The sequence below is a fragment of the Pezoporus occidentalis genome, unplaced genomic scaffold (assembly GCF_034315485.1).
Source record: "Pezoporus occidentalis ecotype Australia unplaced genomic scaffold, CSIRO_AGI_Poc_V1 ctg71, whole genome shotgun sequence".
Taxonomy (NCBI): Eukaryota; Metazoa; Chordata; class Aves; order Psittaciformes; family Psittacidae; genus Pezoporus; species Pezoporus occidentalis.
Window position 1 is genome coordinate 853,215 of NW_026916062.1, and position 13,362 is coordinate 866,576.

The 13,362-nt window shown below is 47.2% G+C and overlaps 1 protein-coding gene across 8 annotated transcripts in view; it reads right to left on the reverse strand.

Moving 5' to 3' along the window:
• Nucleotides 1-7,377: 7,377 nt before the first annotated feature.
• Nucleotides 7,378-13,362, reverse strand: part of RBM47 (RNA binding motif protein 47) — an 81,732-nt gene continuing 75,747 nt past the window's right edge. For all 8 annotated transcript variants that reach the window (XM_062642491.1, XM_062642489.1, XM_062642488.1 and 5 more), the window contains 2 exons: nucleotides 10,502-10,704; nucleotides 7,378-10,144 (listed from right to left, as the gene is read on the reverse strand). In XM_062642491.1, coding sequence (XP_062498475.1) covers nucleotides 9,893-10,144; nucleotides 10,502-10,704 — 455 coding nt within the window. In that variant the 3' untranslated portion in view covers nucleotides 7,378-9,892. The remainder of the gene's footprint in view (nucleotides 10,145-10,501; nucleotides 10,705-13,362) is intronic.

The window sequence follows — 13,362 nt, forward strand, 5'->3', positions numbered from 1 at the left end:
TCTGTTCTTTATTCAAAGGCAATATAAACTCTGTGGATCAGAGCAGCCAGGGCAGCTCGCCCTGCAGCTTTCCCTGTTTGCAGTGTGAAAGCGAACTGGAGTCAAAGTTTCTCAAGCGAACTGGAGTCAAACCTCTTAAAGGTGAGGGGTTACTGTGGTGTCTGTGGGAGTGCTGCCATCAGTAGGATCCCAAAACCATGGCTTAATCCTCCTCTCACTGATGGCGCTTGCTGCTGGCCCTATGGCACCTCTTAAGCGGTGTAATGCCATTAGCCAAGCAGCAGGGTAGAGTCAGGAGACCAGCTGAGCAGAGGCTGGTGGAGCAGCCCCCAGGGGAAACACAGCTGGGCTGCTGGCAGGGAGCATGGGGCCATGCTGTGGCCAGGAATTAGCTTTGGAAGAAACCTACTCACAGGAATAAATAGGAGTAGGAGAGCTGCCAGTTGTTAAAAATGACTCGCAGTAGGAAAACTGGGTCTGAGCAGCCCCATGGGAAGATTCACAGTACAGTTTTAAGAAGCGCTATTGCCCAATTTCATCTACAAGATGTTTTCTGTGCCAAGGGTGGGGCTTTCACATTGCTCAGCCACACTCACCAACCCAGGGCATTGCTAGTCGTGTGTTTTCATTTGCTCCTGCCACTGTGCCCTTGCCATTGCCCCGTGGATGGGGGCAAGCTGAGACTGGTGCAGATGCCAGGCTGCTCCTGGGGAGCTCTCTTGGGCTGCAGGGGCTCTCCCCTCTGCCACCTGGTTGTGCCAGCGCAATGGTTCATGTGGGGACATGGCAGACTGTACCAGGAATCTGAGCCTGGTTAAACACAAATCCTTGTTCCTCCACTTCAGCCCATCCTGACTGGCAGCAGTGATCTTCCGGGCATTGCTGTGGGAGCTTGGGATGGGTGGCTTGCTTGCTTTTGCTCTGGGCTGTTCAAAGCTGTGCCAGCTCCAGTCTGGATGTCCTGCTCTCACAGAACCTGAGGTGAAAACCCCTGCTTAACCTGTGTGGCTGCACAGCTAGCCTGTCCTGGGGAATAGCAGCAGTACCTTTACAGAGGTATGTTTCAGCTTTGGCTGTTATCTTGCATAGTTTCCATGCATTGTGCAGACTGAAGAAAAAGCTGTTTAAATAGTCAAGACTAATGTTGCGCTAAAGAAGGTATTGTTATACGTTAACATGTGGGAGTGCAGCCAAGCAGAAACAACAAAAGCAAAAACCCACAGTTCTCAGGAATCAGTGAGCATGCCACCCTGTGCTGCAGAGAGCAATCTCCAGTGACTGGCACCTTGACAACCCCTGTCACACCCATCAGTGGTTCGCAGGGCGGTTCTCTGTGCTAACAGGAGAATGGCAGTGTATATGCCCTCGTGGGCAGGACTGGCCATGCCAGGGGTGACCCATGGGCCCATTCTGCATAGTGTCCTGCACGTTTTCTGTTTCCATTAATGTTTTCCCAGCCTGTGCCCTCATCTTGGCTGACAATGCTGACGAACTATTACCTCACCAAGAATGCTCCCCCACCCGTAACCTAGCCCAAAGAGGCTCAGAGGAGTGGGGGGCTGGCCTTGTCACTGTGGGGATGCAGGCTGGTCCCCAGGGATGCTCCGGCAGAAGGGAGGTGCCAGGTTCACCTGGCCTCTCCATGCCAAGGATGTGATTCACGCTGCCTGTAAAATGGTGGAAGGATGGTTCTGGTCCAGGGTGGTGGCAGCAGACCTGTGCCACTGTTTAGGCTGAACCGGCTTTCTCTATCCCAGTACACTGGAGTGCCCAGCTCACCAAGCACCCAGCTTCCACTTCAAAAGTTGATGGCATTCTGGGGGTGAAGCAAAAGGTGTAAAGCTTGCTGCTTTCCAGCCTGGTGTTAAATAACTTCTTAACGACTTGTATGTGGGCAATTATTGCTGCTTTAGCTCAGGAAACAATTGGCTTTTGGAAAGGTGTTATTCATGCTCAGGGTGCAAAAGCAAAATGGTGGGCAATCCTCACCTGCAAAGAGTTGACATATCCCTAAATGCCACAGAAGAGCCGAAAAGTGAAGCTCACTGAGAGTTTTCAAGCTAGGGAAGGGTACTTGGTCATGAACAGCTGCCCTGTCCCAGCCTTTCCTACATTATACCACTCTGTTGTGTTCTTTTTTTTCTCTGTGGGCTAATCATTTACTGTAATTTAATGATCACAACCACATAAAATTCACTTCCTTGTGGTAAGAAAAAAAAAGGGATTAAATGTCTCAGTTTATCTTTCCACATAGGTCACATGGCCAGGGCTGGCTGTAAAATGCTGAAAAACGAGTTTGAGGTGTACCCAGTGCCAAGTGCTGTACATTTCCGTATTCTCCCTGCCCTCTTGTCGCTCACAGAGATGCCACAGAGAGACAAGGAAGTTTGCTTTCTCAGGGAGTGGATATTTTTGTAAATCAAATTAAAGCAGCATTTATTATTCTTTAATCTAATCCTTTAAAACCTCAGTGCTGTCCTAGTCCCAGTCCCAAAAAGGGTTGAGAAGAACTCATGCAAACACCAAAAAGTGGAACAAAGTCACTTAAAACAGAGTCTCAAACCCCCACACATGCTGCAGGGACAGGGGACGGATCTCAGTCACACTAATGAAATTAATGCTGGGTGAGTTCGGAAGGAGGCCCTTGTGCAGTATGTCACCTCTAGTGCAAGTAGCAATGCAGTTCCCTGTGGTTTTAGGACATCAGTGTGCCCCTTGGAAATAGCCTGGGAGCTCAGGGAAAGGTAAAGTGGCTGAACCTGGCAAAAGCCCACCAGAGCAATGAGGAGGCTGGTGAGTTGGATCAGTGTTTGGCTTCCGAGTGACGGCTGACGGGTATAAAGAAATCTGGGACTCACACAGCACAGTGCTGAACAGGACTTGGGTTTTTATTCCCCAAATACAAATTGCAGCAGATTTCTGTGATTTCTGTTTTTCACGTGTGCCCAGCTCATCTTGGCCGTGCTTGCAGTAGCTCCTGAGAATTCACTGCTTCCGAGCTCTGCCTGGAGGAGCCCTGGCAGCTAGTGAGTCCTTTTCCATAGCTTCTGGACGGTGGCAGTGCTTGTGAATGCTGAAGGCATGCTGACACCTTGCTCAGCTGAAGTCGTTGTTGCCAGTGTGTGCGTGTCCAAATCAGGGACACAAACCAATCTCTTCTTCCTTGCCACAGGCTGATGCCTGTTCTCTCTGACCAGATTTCTGACAGGCCAGGGCCTCAGGATGCTACCCCATCATTGCCATTTCCCAGTCTGTATGGATGATGCCTGCAGTGTTTTCTCCAGGTACATCTCCACCAATAAATCATCAAACCTCCCATGACTCAGGCTGAAAGTCTGAGTCAGACATAATGCCCTTCCCCAACTCTCATTTTTGACATTCATGCCAAGCCTGATGTACTTCACCTCATGCTTCCTAGGGCTCATCTGTAGCGTGAGAACCTTGGGTGTGCTCCAGGGCCTGATGCAGCACCGTGGGGTCAGGGGGTGTCCAAAAGCATTGTCAGCGCACCACAGGAGCTGGTGTGTCTGCAGGGATCATGGTGTGTGCCACAGCCCTCTCAGACAGTAGCACTCCACAGTGTGGATACAGGGATGCACAGTCTTTCTTTTGAAAGAGTGTACTGCAATGTTTTGGGTGGTAGCAAGAACTTACCCAGCATTTTCGTGCTTGGATATATCCTCGGTGACCTGAATGTTGATAAGGTGCTGGTGCTCCCCAGCATTCTGCCTGCCAGGGCCCTCCTGAGTGCTCTGCCAAGCTCTTGTCGGCTGCACCATTGCTGTTTGGAGGACTGCAGGACAACAAGAGCCTTCCACCGTGCTGCTTGGATGACAGCTTGCGGATGCTGACTAGGATGAGCCCCTCTGCATCCTGCACAAAGGCTGGTGAGCCAAATGATCTGTCTGCCTGGAGCAAAGCCAAGCCTTGAGGGAATCCTTAGCTTATCCACATGGACTTTCCTGTGAGGTATAGCAGCTGAAAAGTCAAAGACTAGAGAAACTATGGATGTCCCTTGTAGAGCCAGTGCATGAATAACAAGTTTAATAAGTAGTCCCTTGTCATTGCATGCTCTGTTGAGTGACTGCGAGAAACCCTGATCCATATCCTACAGGTTTGTTTCAGGAGTGAGAATTGCTCTTTGTAGTTATTGCTTCAAAGCTGTGGAACAAAGGAACTCCTCTAAGTGTAGGCTGGTTTACCTCTGCCCGATTTAGATGAATCTCTCTCTCTGCTGGTTAGCTTGAGGTCAGTCCTGTGGCTTGTGTAGGCTGTTTGGAGAGGGGTGTTTTCATGCTTCAGGAAGATTTTCTGGTTTACCTGTGGCTTCCTGCTTCCTACCAATGCACATGTCACAGGCTAACACTGAGCTTCGGTGACGCTGTAAAAATGCACAAGGCCAGGCTCAAAATGCAACCTGTCTGGCAAAAATTACATGTGTGTGTAATGAACAATGAACAAAAGCATACCTTGCTTCAAAGTAAAAGTACAATTATGGGCAAGCGGACAATGAAAAGCAATACAGCTTCCTTCAGCGTGACGAGCACCCTGCAAACCCACTGCACACAGAAGTGCAGAACAGTCCTGCACAGGGTGGGCACAAATCCACAGCCCTAGTTTGTGGTCTTGCCTCTCCAAATGCCCTAGGGAAAGGTGGTTATGGGGAGCCCTGGGCAGATGGAGGCAAAGCCTCAGGGCCTGTCACTGGGGCAGAGCATCGACCCTCCTAGCCTGTTTAAGATGGTGACATCTGTCACCATGCTGGGCAGACACGGATGTCTGGGGCAAATGTGAGCACACCAGAACGTTTTTCCCCATGCAGTTTTCTGGTGAAGACTTGGTCCTTGACTTCTCACCTCCCACGTGCAAGATCTACAGTTTTGCCCAAGCAAGCGATGTGAGGCAGAGCTTCTGTCCTCTTCGATTAGGAAACCAGGGAACCCCAGTCCTGGTCTTCTGGCTGGATGAAAAAAATATCTGACCCAATTCATCAGCTTGAGAGGAAATACTTGGTATGGAAATACTTCTACAGTACCAAACTTGTAAATATTTCCATGGTCTCTTTGCTGTTTAGCATCTTGAACAATCATCATTGCACGGCACAGCCTGCCTTTGTGTCAGGAGGGAAGGACTTGATGTCACAAAACTGCCTTTATTTATTCCCTCACTTGCAGCTTCTCCCTGCAACACCCCTCCGACCATTTTGTTGCCAGGCAGGACTTGGCCCTGAAACTCAGTCAAGTGTGATTAATCATTTAATTGACACACTGGAGCATAAAACCTGCCTTTGCTCACTTTCAGATGCAGAGTAGAGGTAGTTTCTCTTGTTACAAGGCAGATCTGGGATTTATTTATTTTACAGGTCAGCATGATGTGCCAGTTTTGTGGCTGATAGGCATGCAGGGAGCAAAGAGCTCAGTAGGTGCTCAGGGCCCAACCAGAGGAGAGACATTAGGGGTGTAACACCAGCCCCAGAGAAATACATGGGGTATCGCATATAACTCTTCAGATATATCAAAAATGCATTTGCATATACTTTGAGCATTAGTGGTTATATAAATGAGGTGACACAATATCAGAGTGGTGATAATCCACTTGAATTTCTTGTTAATCATCTGTTTATATAGTAGCTGTATCATAGTTGTGTTAATGGGTGGTGTTTCCTGAAGTTAAAGCTGATTTTTAGAGATTTAGGTCCATAACAGCCAGGGAAATGCATGTCTGCTCCTGATGATCATCATGACTTTCAGAAAGGGAATGGGATTGACTTGGCAGCGTTTTGAGTTGTCACAGTGCCCAAGGCCTCAGCAGAGCTCCTGACATTCCCAAGGCAGCAAGGTCATCTTGAAAGCACAGTTGTGTTTCTCTGGCATTGTTTATGTTAATATCCTGAGAATGACTTGCATATTTCTACCTTATGATGGGTTAATCATTAATTAAGATCTTTCTTACACAACTGAAGTCAGAAACCAGCCATCTTGGAAAATGAAGAAATTACCTTGTAAAGTGTCTAGAAAAAGCTGCATGGCTTCATTTTAATCTTGGGTAGCTGGGATAAAGGGAAAGAGGAAAGAGCCAGAAACAGTTTCAGTGTGCCACAGTTCTTCACCTCAAATGGAAAATGCTGTTTTTGTGAATGGCATGTCTCATGTCTGAACACCTGTAAAGAGCCATGGTTTGCTGATGGTTTCTGTCTCATCCAAGTGGACACAGGCAGACCTCAAGTGAGTGGAAAGGTCAGCAATGAATTGCAGGGGAGTTAGTCTTCTTGTGCGACTTGATGATTTATTTGACAGGTGAAGTCCTAATGGGGTTACATCTCTTTCAAGGCTGTTTTTGGCGTCATGTTGATGATCCATTCCCTGAATAAGACAGATTGGCCTGGTAGTGGAGATGATTTTTGGGACACACAGACTCCTAAAGCAAACCTGCAATGTTTATACAGGGAAAACAGGTAAAATTAGTCTCTATCCCTACCCTCAATTCCTACCAAAAAAACAATTGAAAATGTATTTTCTTTCCATTCCGTTGCACTAAAAAAAAGGGCTAGGGAAATCTCTCATGATTAGAGTCCTTTGGGAAACCCAAGCCATGTTGGCATAAAGTCCGTTGTCCTAATCGCAACATGAGAAATTATGCTAGACGTAGGAAGTTGCAGACACTTTCTTATAAGGGATGTAGAAGCTCATACAATATTTGCACTGATCTCCTTCTCTTTTGGATATTCACTAGTGCTAGTCCCTGCATCGGTGGCCAGCACCTGCCTGATCTCTCTGCTCTGCCTCAGTTTACCTGTGCTCCCTCACACTGCTCTTCTCTCCAGACTTGGTATTCGCAGCAGATTTTCTCTGGGTGGATTTACTTCTAGGAAACAGACAGCCAGGGTTCTGGAGGACTGCAGCTACTGCCAAGAGATGCAGCTTAGCTTTCTGTACGCTTGAAGGGTGGAGCAAACTGAGACGAAAACAACATGCCAGTCCTTCTGTCCTGCAGCAAGGACATACAGCAGAGCTACAAGGGTTTTATGCGCTGGGTGGGTGGATAGCACAGAGGAATGCCAGCTTCAGCACCATCCACATCCAGGCACTGACTGGATGTGAAAAGAGAATTGAACTGATCAGAGGCTGCTGAAAGAATGGTGAGATGCCCAGTATGCCTGCTGGGAAGGTCACCGTCCCCTGCAGGTCGTGGGATGGGGGAGCCAGTGGAACAGTGTTTCTTGTGCATCTCCCCTCTCTGCAGGAGCCAGTGGGGATGCTGGCTGTGGTGCCCCGCGTCCCCTCTTGCCTCAAACACCTTTTTCCCAGCTTGGAGGGGAGCACAGCCTCGGTAGAGTGGCTTAACTTGCCAGCAGGGAGTTGCAATAAAATAAAAGTCTCCATTTTTAAAGACTGCTTTATTCACTACATTCTAGAAACGTACCGTAAATGGAGCAAGAACTAAATAAACTCAGAGGCTTCTGACAGTACAGAGAACAGAGATACAATAAAACACCTAAAATATCAGCTCTTTTGAGAGTAAGGCACACTAGTTATGTTTTTTTTTATGTTTTTTTTTCTTTGAATAGTTTGTTCTTAACCTAAAGATGTTCACATTTCAAGTTACCAGACTTACCTCAGTAGTAATGTACATGAAATGGTTTAGAAGCAAGAGTAAAAGGCACAGGCGGGAGGTTCAGTGTGACCTGGCTGCCTGTGTTCCTGGGCCCTGCCTGCTTCTGCCTTGGCACAGGCAGCACCTTGTGGCATGGGGCACCTCAGGGTTTGCCCTCTTTGGCTAGTTTCTCTCTCTGACACCTCTGCGAGCAGCAGGTCCCTCATCCTGCCAGCAGGAAGTTGGATGAGTGAGTGGGAAGGAAGCCATCACCCTTAATCCCCCCTCTCTGGGTCAGCAGTAGCATGGGGCTGGAAAGGGGCTGGCAGACACCCAAACCACTAGATTGCCTTTTCCCAACCCACTGGGTGTTTGTACAGACCCCATGGACCCATGGCTTTAGTCAGAGGGCCGGAGGAGGCAGAACCAACCTCCCTGCTGGGGGTTTCCCCCTTGGGGCTTTACCCAAATCACCTCCTCTTGCCCTACTAAGAGGCAGGGCCTCAGGGCTAAGGTATGGGTGTGCTTTCAGAAATACAGGGACAGACAATAAATTCTCCTGGGAAGGGGTGCGAAGGGGCAGAGTCCAACCTAATGGTTAACCTCACAGTGCTTTCACTAACGGGTCAACAGGATTGAGGAGAACTCAGCTTGGCTGAGCAAGAGCACCTAGAAAACAACCGCTCCATTTTGAGGCAAGGAAGAAAAGTGTGTTAAAAGGTCACTTAACTGAGCTGGACGTGGTCTGAAAGTGGTTCAGTTGTCAAAATATACCCAAATACAAACCCCCTTGGGTTGGTACTTACACCACAAAAGGTAAAGGAACATTGTTTACTCACTCCCTGCTTCACACCTTGTGTCACCAGAGCTGTGTCTGCAGGGCTGATGCACTTCATACAATGGGCAAGATATTTCTTTACCATTTTACTATATTTTACATTCACTGCACTACTAAATAAAAGCCTTTAAACAGGCCACAAAACACTGCAATAATATATTTACTTCTTAATAAACCAAACTTTTTTATAACATCGCAATAAAAGGCTTTTGTTTTGTGGCAAACCACATACCATGTAAATTTGCAACATAAAATGACTTTAAAAATGTATATTAAAATATATTTACAAGCTCTATGTTTTGAAATCATCAGGTCTAATTGCTCCCACCCCTGATGTGCAGGTACAACTCCAGTTGTGGAGAAGAGGAATATAGCATGGAAAGGAGGCTGGGAGGGAGGCTAGCCCTGTTTCACTAATTCCAGTATCACTACCACCCCTAGTACCTCTGGAATTTCTCATGGAACACAATGGAGCGATGGGCAAGTAATGCTGCACATCCTCTTGGCAACAGCAGCATACATTCTCAGTCACTACAACATATACTTCAAAGAATAAAATAAAGCATTGAAAGACAGCCTAAGCTTTATACTGGATGAAGACCTAAGTCAAGACACCTCGCATGAAATAGTGGCTACTTGTTTCTGCATGTGCGCCAACCATGAGTAGCTTCAATAAATAGAAAATCCAGTTGTTAAGGAAAGCTCAGAGCCTTTCCTTTACTTAGCACAAGCCTGCAAATCACACTGTGAAGAGGTTTGCATGAGGAGGCTTTTTTTTACCTCTTTCTCTCAAATGGGCAATATTAGTTACTTCTGATTTGAAATAAGAGCGAGCAGTTTGTGTTAATGCCAGCACAAAAATGCGGAGGTCTTGTACATTTTTCAAATTGCACTTTCCAGTATAACTTTTTAAATAAGAGACTTGTTGTTTTTTCTTACAAAAAAAATCTAAGGTACATATTCTTTAAATATTGAATATAGTCTTCAAAATATATTGTTAAAACTTTCCCTAGATGCTCAGGTGTGCTTTTTAATATATAGCTGATATATTATTAAAGGCACTACAAAATAGACATCTCTGGAGTGCAGAAGTTACTAAAAAATAACCTTCATACCACAAATATATTGAAAATATAATTGCTAAAAAAAAAATAATAAAAGACCCTATGCAACCCCACTACGACTCTTCTAAACGCATGTCAGCGGCAGGCTGGATGCATTGAGGTCCTTTAGAAATGTATGAATACAGGCGTGTTAAACTTTAAAAATAGCCTAAAAAAGTTAGTGAAAACTTCAAGCATAGAAAACATTCCAAACATATTTTTCTATGACATTCTTCACTTTCTGCATTCAGTTTCACAAAGCCCAAGTGTTTCCTCTTTCGCAGAAGGTTCTTTCTTCATAAATAGTAAAGTGTTCCTTCAGTGTGTGTTTCTCCACCACCCTCCTCTGCTGTCAGTCTCAGTACGTCTGGTAGACATCGTGGATGGGGACCTGGATGGTCGCAGCTGGGAATGCTGGGGGGAGGTATCCAGTGTACCCACCATAGGCAGCGGCGGCAGCGGCAGCAGCAGCGTTCTTCTGTAGCGTGGCTATCGTTGCTGTTGCTGCAGCAGGTGCTGCAAATGGCACGTAACTTGTCCCATAAATCCCAGCGGCGGGGATCCGCTGTACATTGGGAGCCATGGCATACACCGGTGTGATGGGGCGGCCCTGGGGGAAAGTATTGGGGTCAGACCTCAAAAAAGGAGCTTAAATTGCTGCAATAGCCCATATGCACCTCCTGAATTGCAAACCCTCTAGAAGGGGAGGTGATAACAGGAGGGTAGGCAGCTCATGCCCTGTTGAGTGAGAGTTATTCCATCATGGGATGCTGTTTCCTACCTCCCAGATTTGGGTCCCCCATAGGAGGTAGAGTGGTTGTCCAAAGAGAGATGTCAGATGAGCAACAGAGCCATTGCACACTGTTACATCCTTGACATATCTCCTGAGTGGGAGCAGTTCAGGTTTGTTCCCCCACCCTAGGTATGCAGAGCAGGATGCATAGGAAGCAGGATGGGATGAACTCACCTGGAAGGGGGGAGGCGTTGAGACGGCCGGTATTACAGCTGCTGCTGCTGCTGCTGCTGCTGCTGCTGCACTAGCCGGGTCCTGCTGGACAGCTATAGGGTTGATGATGTGCTCAACAGTGTGGATTTTGCCATCTTCCATCATCTTCGCTGGTGGTGCGGCCTGAAACATGGAGTACTGGGCACCAATGGCAGGGATGGCCACTAGGAGAGATGAAACACATCAGACAGATATGCTGGGAGAGGGTTTCCAGGATCTCACCTCAAAGTGCCCTGCTTTCTGGCTGCACCAGCCCTCCAGTAGTGGTCCTGTGCTGCTCTCATCAGGGCAGGTAGCCCCTGTGCTGGCAGGACTGCAGGAGCACCTCTGCCCTCCGCATGGGTGGGAGCTCTGTGGCTGATGCACAACAATGGGCTCGAAGTTGCCTGCTCTGCCAAGCACTTCTGCCCATGCTGCTGGCACAGTGTACCAGGGCCAGAGTCCTACCAGGGACTAGGAACTGTGACCTGGATTTAGACAGTCCCTTCTGACAACCACTGCTGTCCTCCCCCCTGGCCAAGAGCAGAGGGGCAGGTGGAAGCATGTACTGTCCTGGTGGGGTCCCTGCTCCGGTTGTTGAGATCAAGGGACATGTAGCTGCCATAGGCAGAGGTGCTCTGGAAAAAAAAGTGTAGTTTGTACTGCAGATGCTGCAGACAGCAACTGGTCCAGTCTATATGTTGTCCTTTGATCAACCCTGCGAAATATCATCTGATTTACTATTATGCATTCCCTAGGACTAACTTGGCCAAATACTTTTTATCCCACCCAGGATGCTACAGGATCAGCCTGTTTAATGACAAACACACAAAAGAAATTGCTCTTTAGGGAATTCTCCCTCATGCCAAAATTGGACAAGGGAAAATAATTAGAGCTATGGTCTTTCAGGCAAAGGAAAAAAAGCCTGGGTCAGAATAACAGTGTTCAGAGATGGTGAGTTTGTACATGGCTCAAGATCGAACTTCATGGCAGTGCTTAGGGAAGAAATGTGCTTTGTTGAACATTTCAAATAATCACAATAATTGGACATGAGCCAGCAGTGTGCGCTCGCAGCCCAGAAAGCCAACTGTATCCTGGGCTGCACCAGAAGGAGCGTGACCAGCAGGGCGAAGGAGGTGATCCTGCCTCTCTACTCCACTCTCATGAGACACCGCCTGGAGCACTGCATCCAGCTGTGGATTCCTCAGTGCAGGAAAGACATGGACCTGTCAGAATGGGTCCAGAGGAGGGCCACTGAAATGATCAGAGGGCTGGAACACCTCTCCTGTGAGGAAAGGCTGAGAGAGTTGGGCTTGTTCAGCCTGGAGAAGAGAAGGCTCTGGGGAGGCATTATTGTGGCCTTTCAGTACCTAAATGGGGCTCATGAGAAAGATGGGGAGGGACTTGTTATCAGGGCCTGTTAGGACAGGACAAAGGGTAGTGGTTTTAAACTGCAAGAAGGCATATTTAGATTGGGCATAATGAAGGAATACTCTATGATGAGGGTGATGGGACACTGGAGCAGGTTGCCCAGAGAAGCTAGGCATCCCATCTTCTGCATTCCCCATCCCTGGAAGTGTTCAGGTTGGATGGGGCTCTGGGGAACCTGGTCTAGTGAAAGATGTCTTTGCCCATGATGGGAAGATTAGACTAGATGATCTTTAAATGTCCCTTCCAACCCAAACTATGATGAACCCAACTGTTCCATCGTTGCCTCATAATGCACACTTCACCATTCAGCTTGTGAGCCTTTCGGCAGTAAGGAAAACAGAGACAATGGTGGACTAAGAGGTGATGCTGGTATCTATGGGAGGTGCAGCCAGTAAGTCAGAAATGAAGCCAAATATGCACACAGGTTTCTTTCACTGGGATGAAACTTTACAATGCAGATGTGTGCAGTTCTGCCTGTGAGAAAGACAGGTCCCAGCAAGCAGAATGGTCGTTTCTATCCTGGGGACTGCAACAAGGGATCTGATCTTTCAGGCAGAGATGTTTTTACTGCAAGTGGACTACCACTGTTTTGTCAAGCAGAGACATTCACGCATGACCTTTTCCAATTCTCCTTCTACACCAAGTCCACCTGGTCAGCTCAAACTAGTTCTATCACCAGGATAACAACTTGGTGATAATTTCTTGCCTGGATAATTCCTGGATTAAATAACCAGATAATTTCTGGTTAAATAAAATATATAAATAACCTGGATAATTTCTCACCAAAGCAAAGGCAGACAGCTCATGCTCCATTCTGCAGTTAACTTCTGTCAGAAAAACAATAACAGGCAGCTGGGTTATTGGGGCGAATTCTCAGGAGTGTTTTAACCATTTGCTCTAAGTGGCAGGAAGCTGTGCAGAGTTGGTACATCTCTACATGTGTAGAAATATGTAGAGCTGAGCTTGAGCTTCAGGCTTTTCTTTGTCAGTTGAATTAATTACAGACACCACTAATAGCCATGTATTTCAAAGCCCACTTTTCAAGCATCCTTTAGTAATACCTGGAATTCCTGAAGTATCTTTACAAACACACATAGTGGTAATATTTTCTGATTGTGAGTGGGCAGTGTGTTCTCAGGAAGTCTGATCTTTCTTTGGAAGTGGCTCTAATCTCATTAGCCTTTTTCTCTAGACCTCTTCTGCCATTGTCTCATCCAGCTGTTATGAAGAACTCTTCACAGCCTTCATTAGATGCAAGCTGTAGTTTCCACTGACAGTATGGATCATGTTTTGGGAAACCACTGCAGCTCTATTAAGTACTGCTTAGGTCCTGCACTTACAATTTACCTGGGGAGAGGAATGGGGAGAAGACCTGAGGACTTGTGCAAGACAGCTTGTCCCCCTCACCTGCA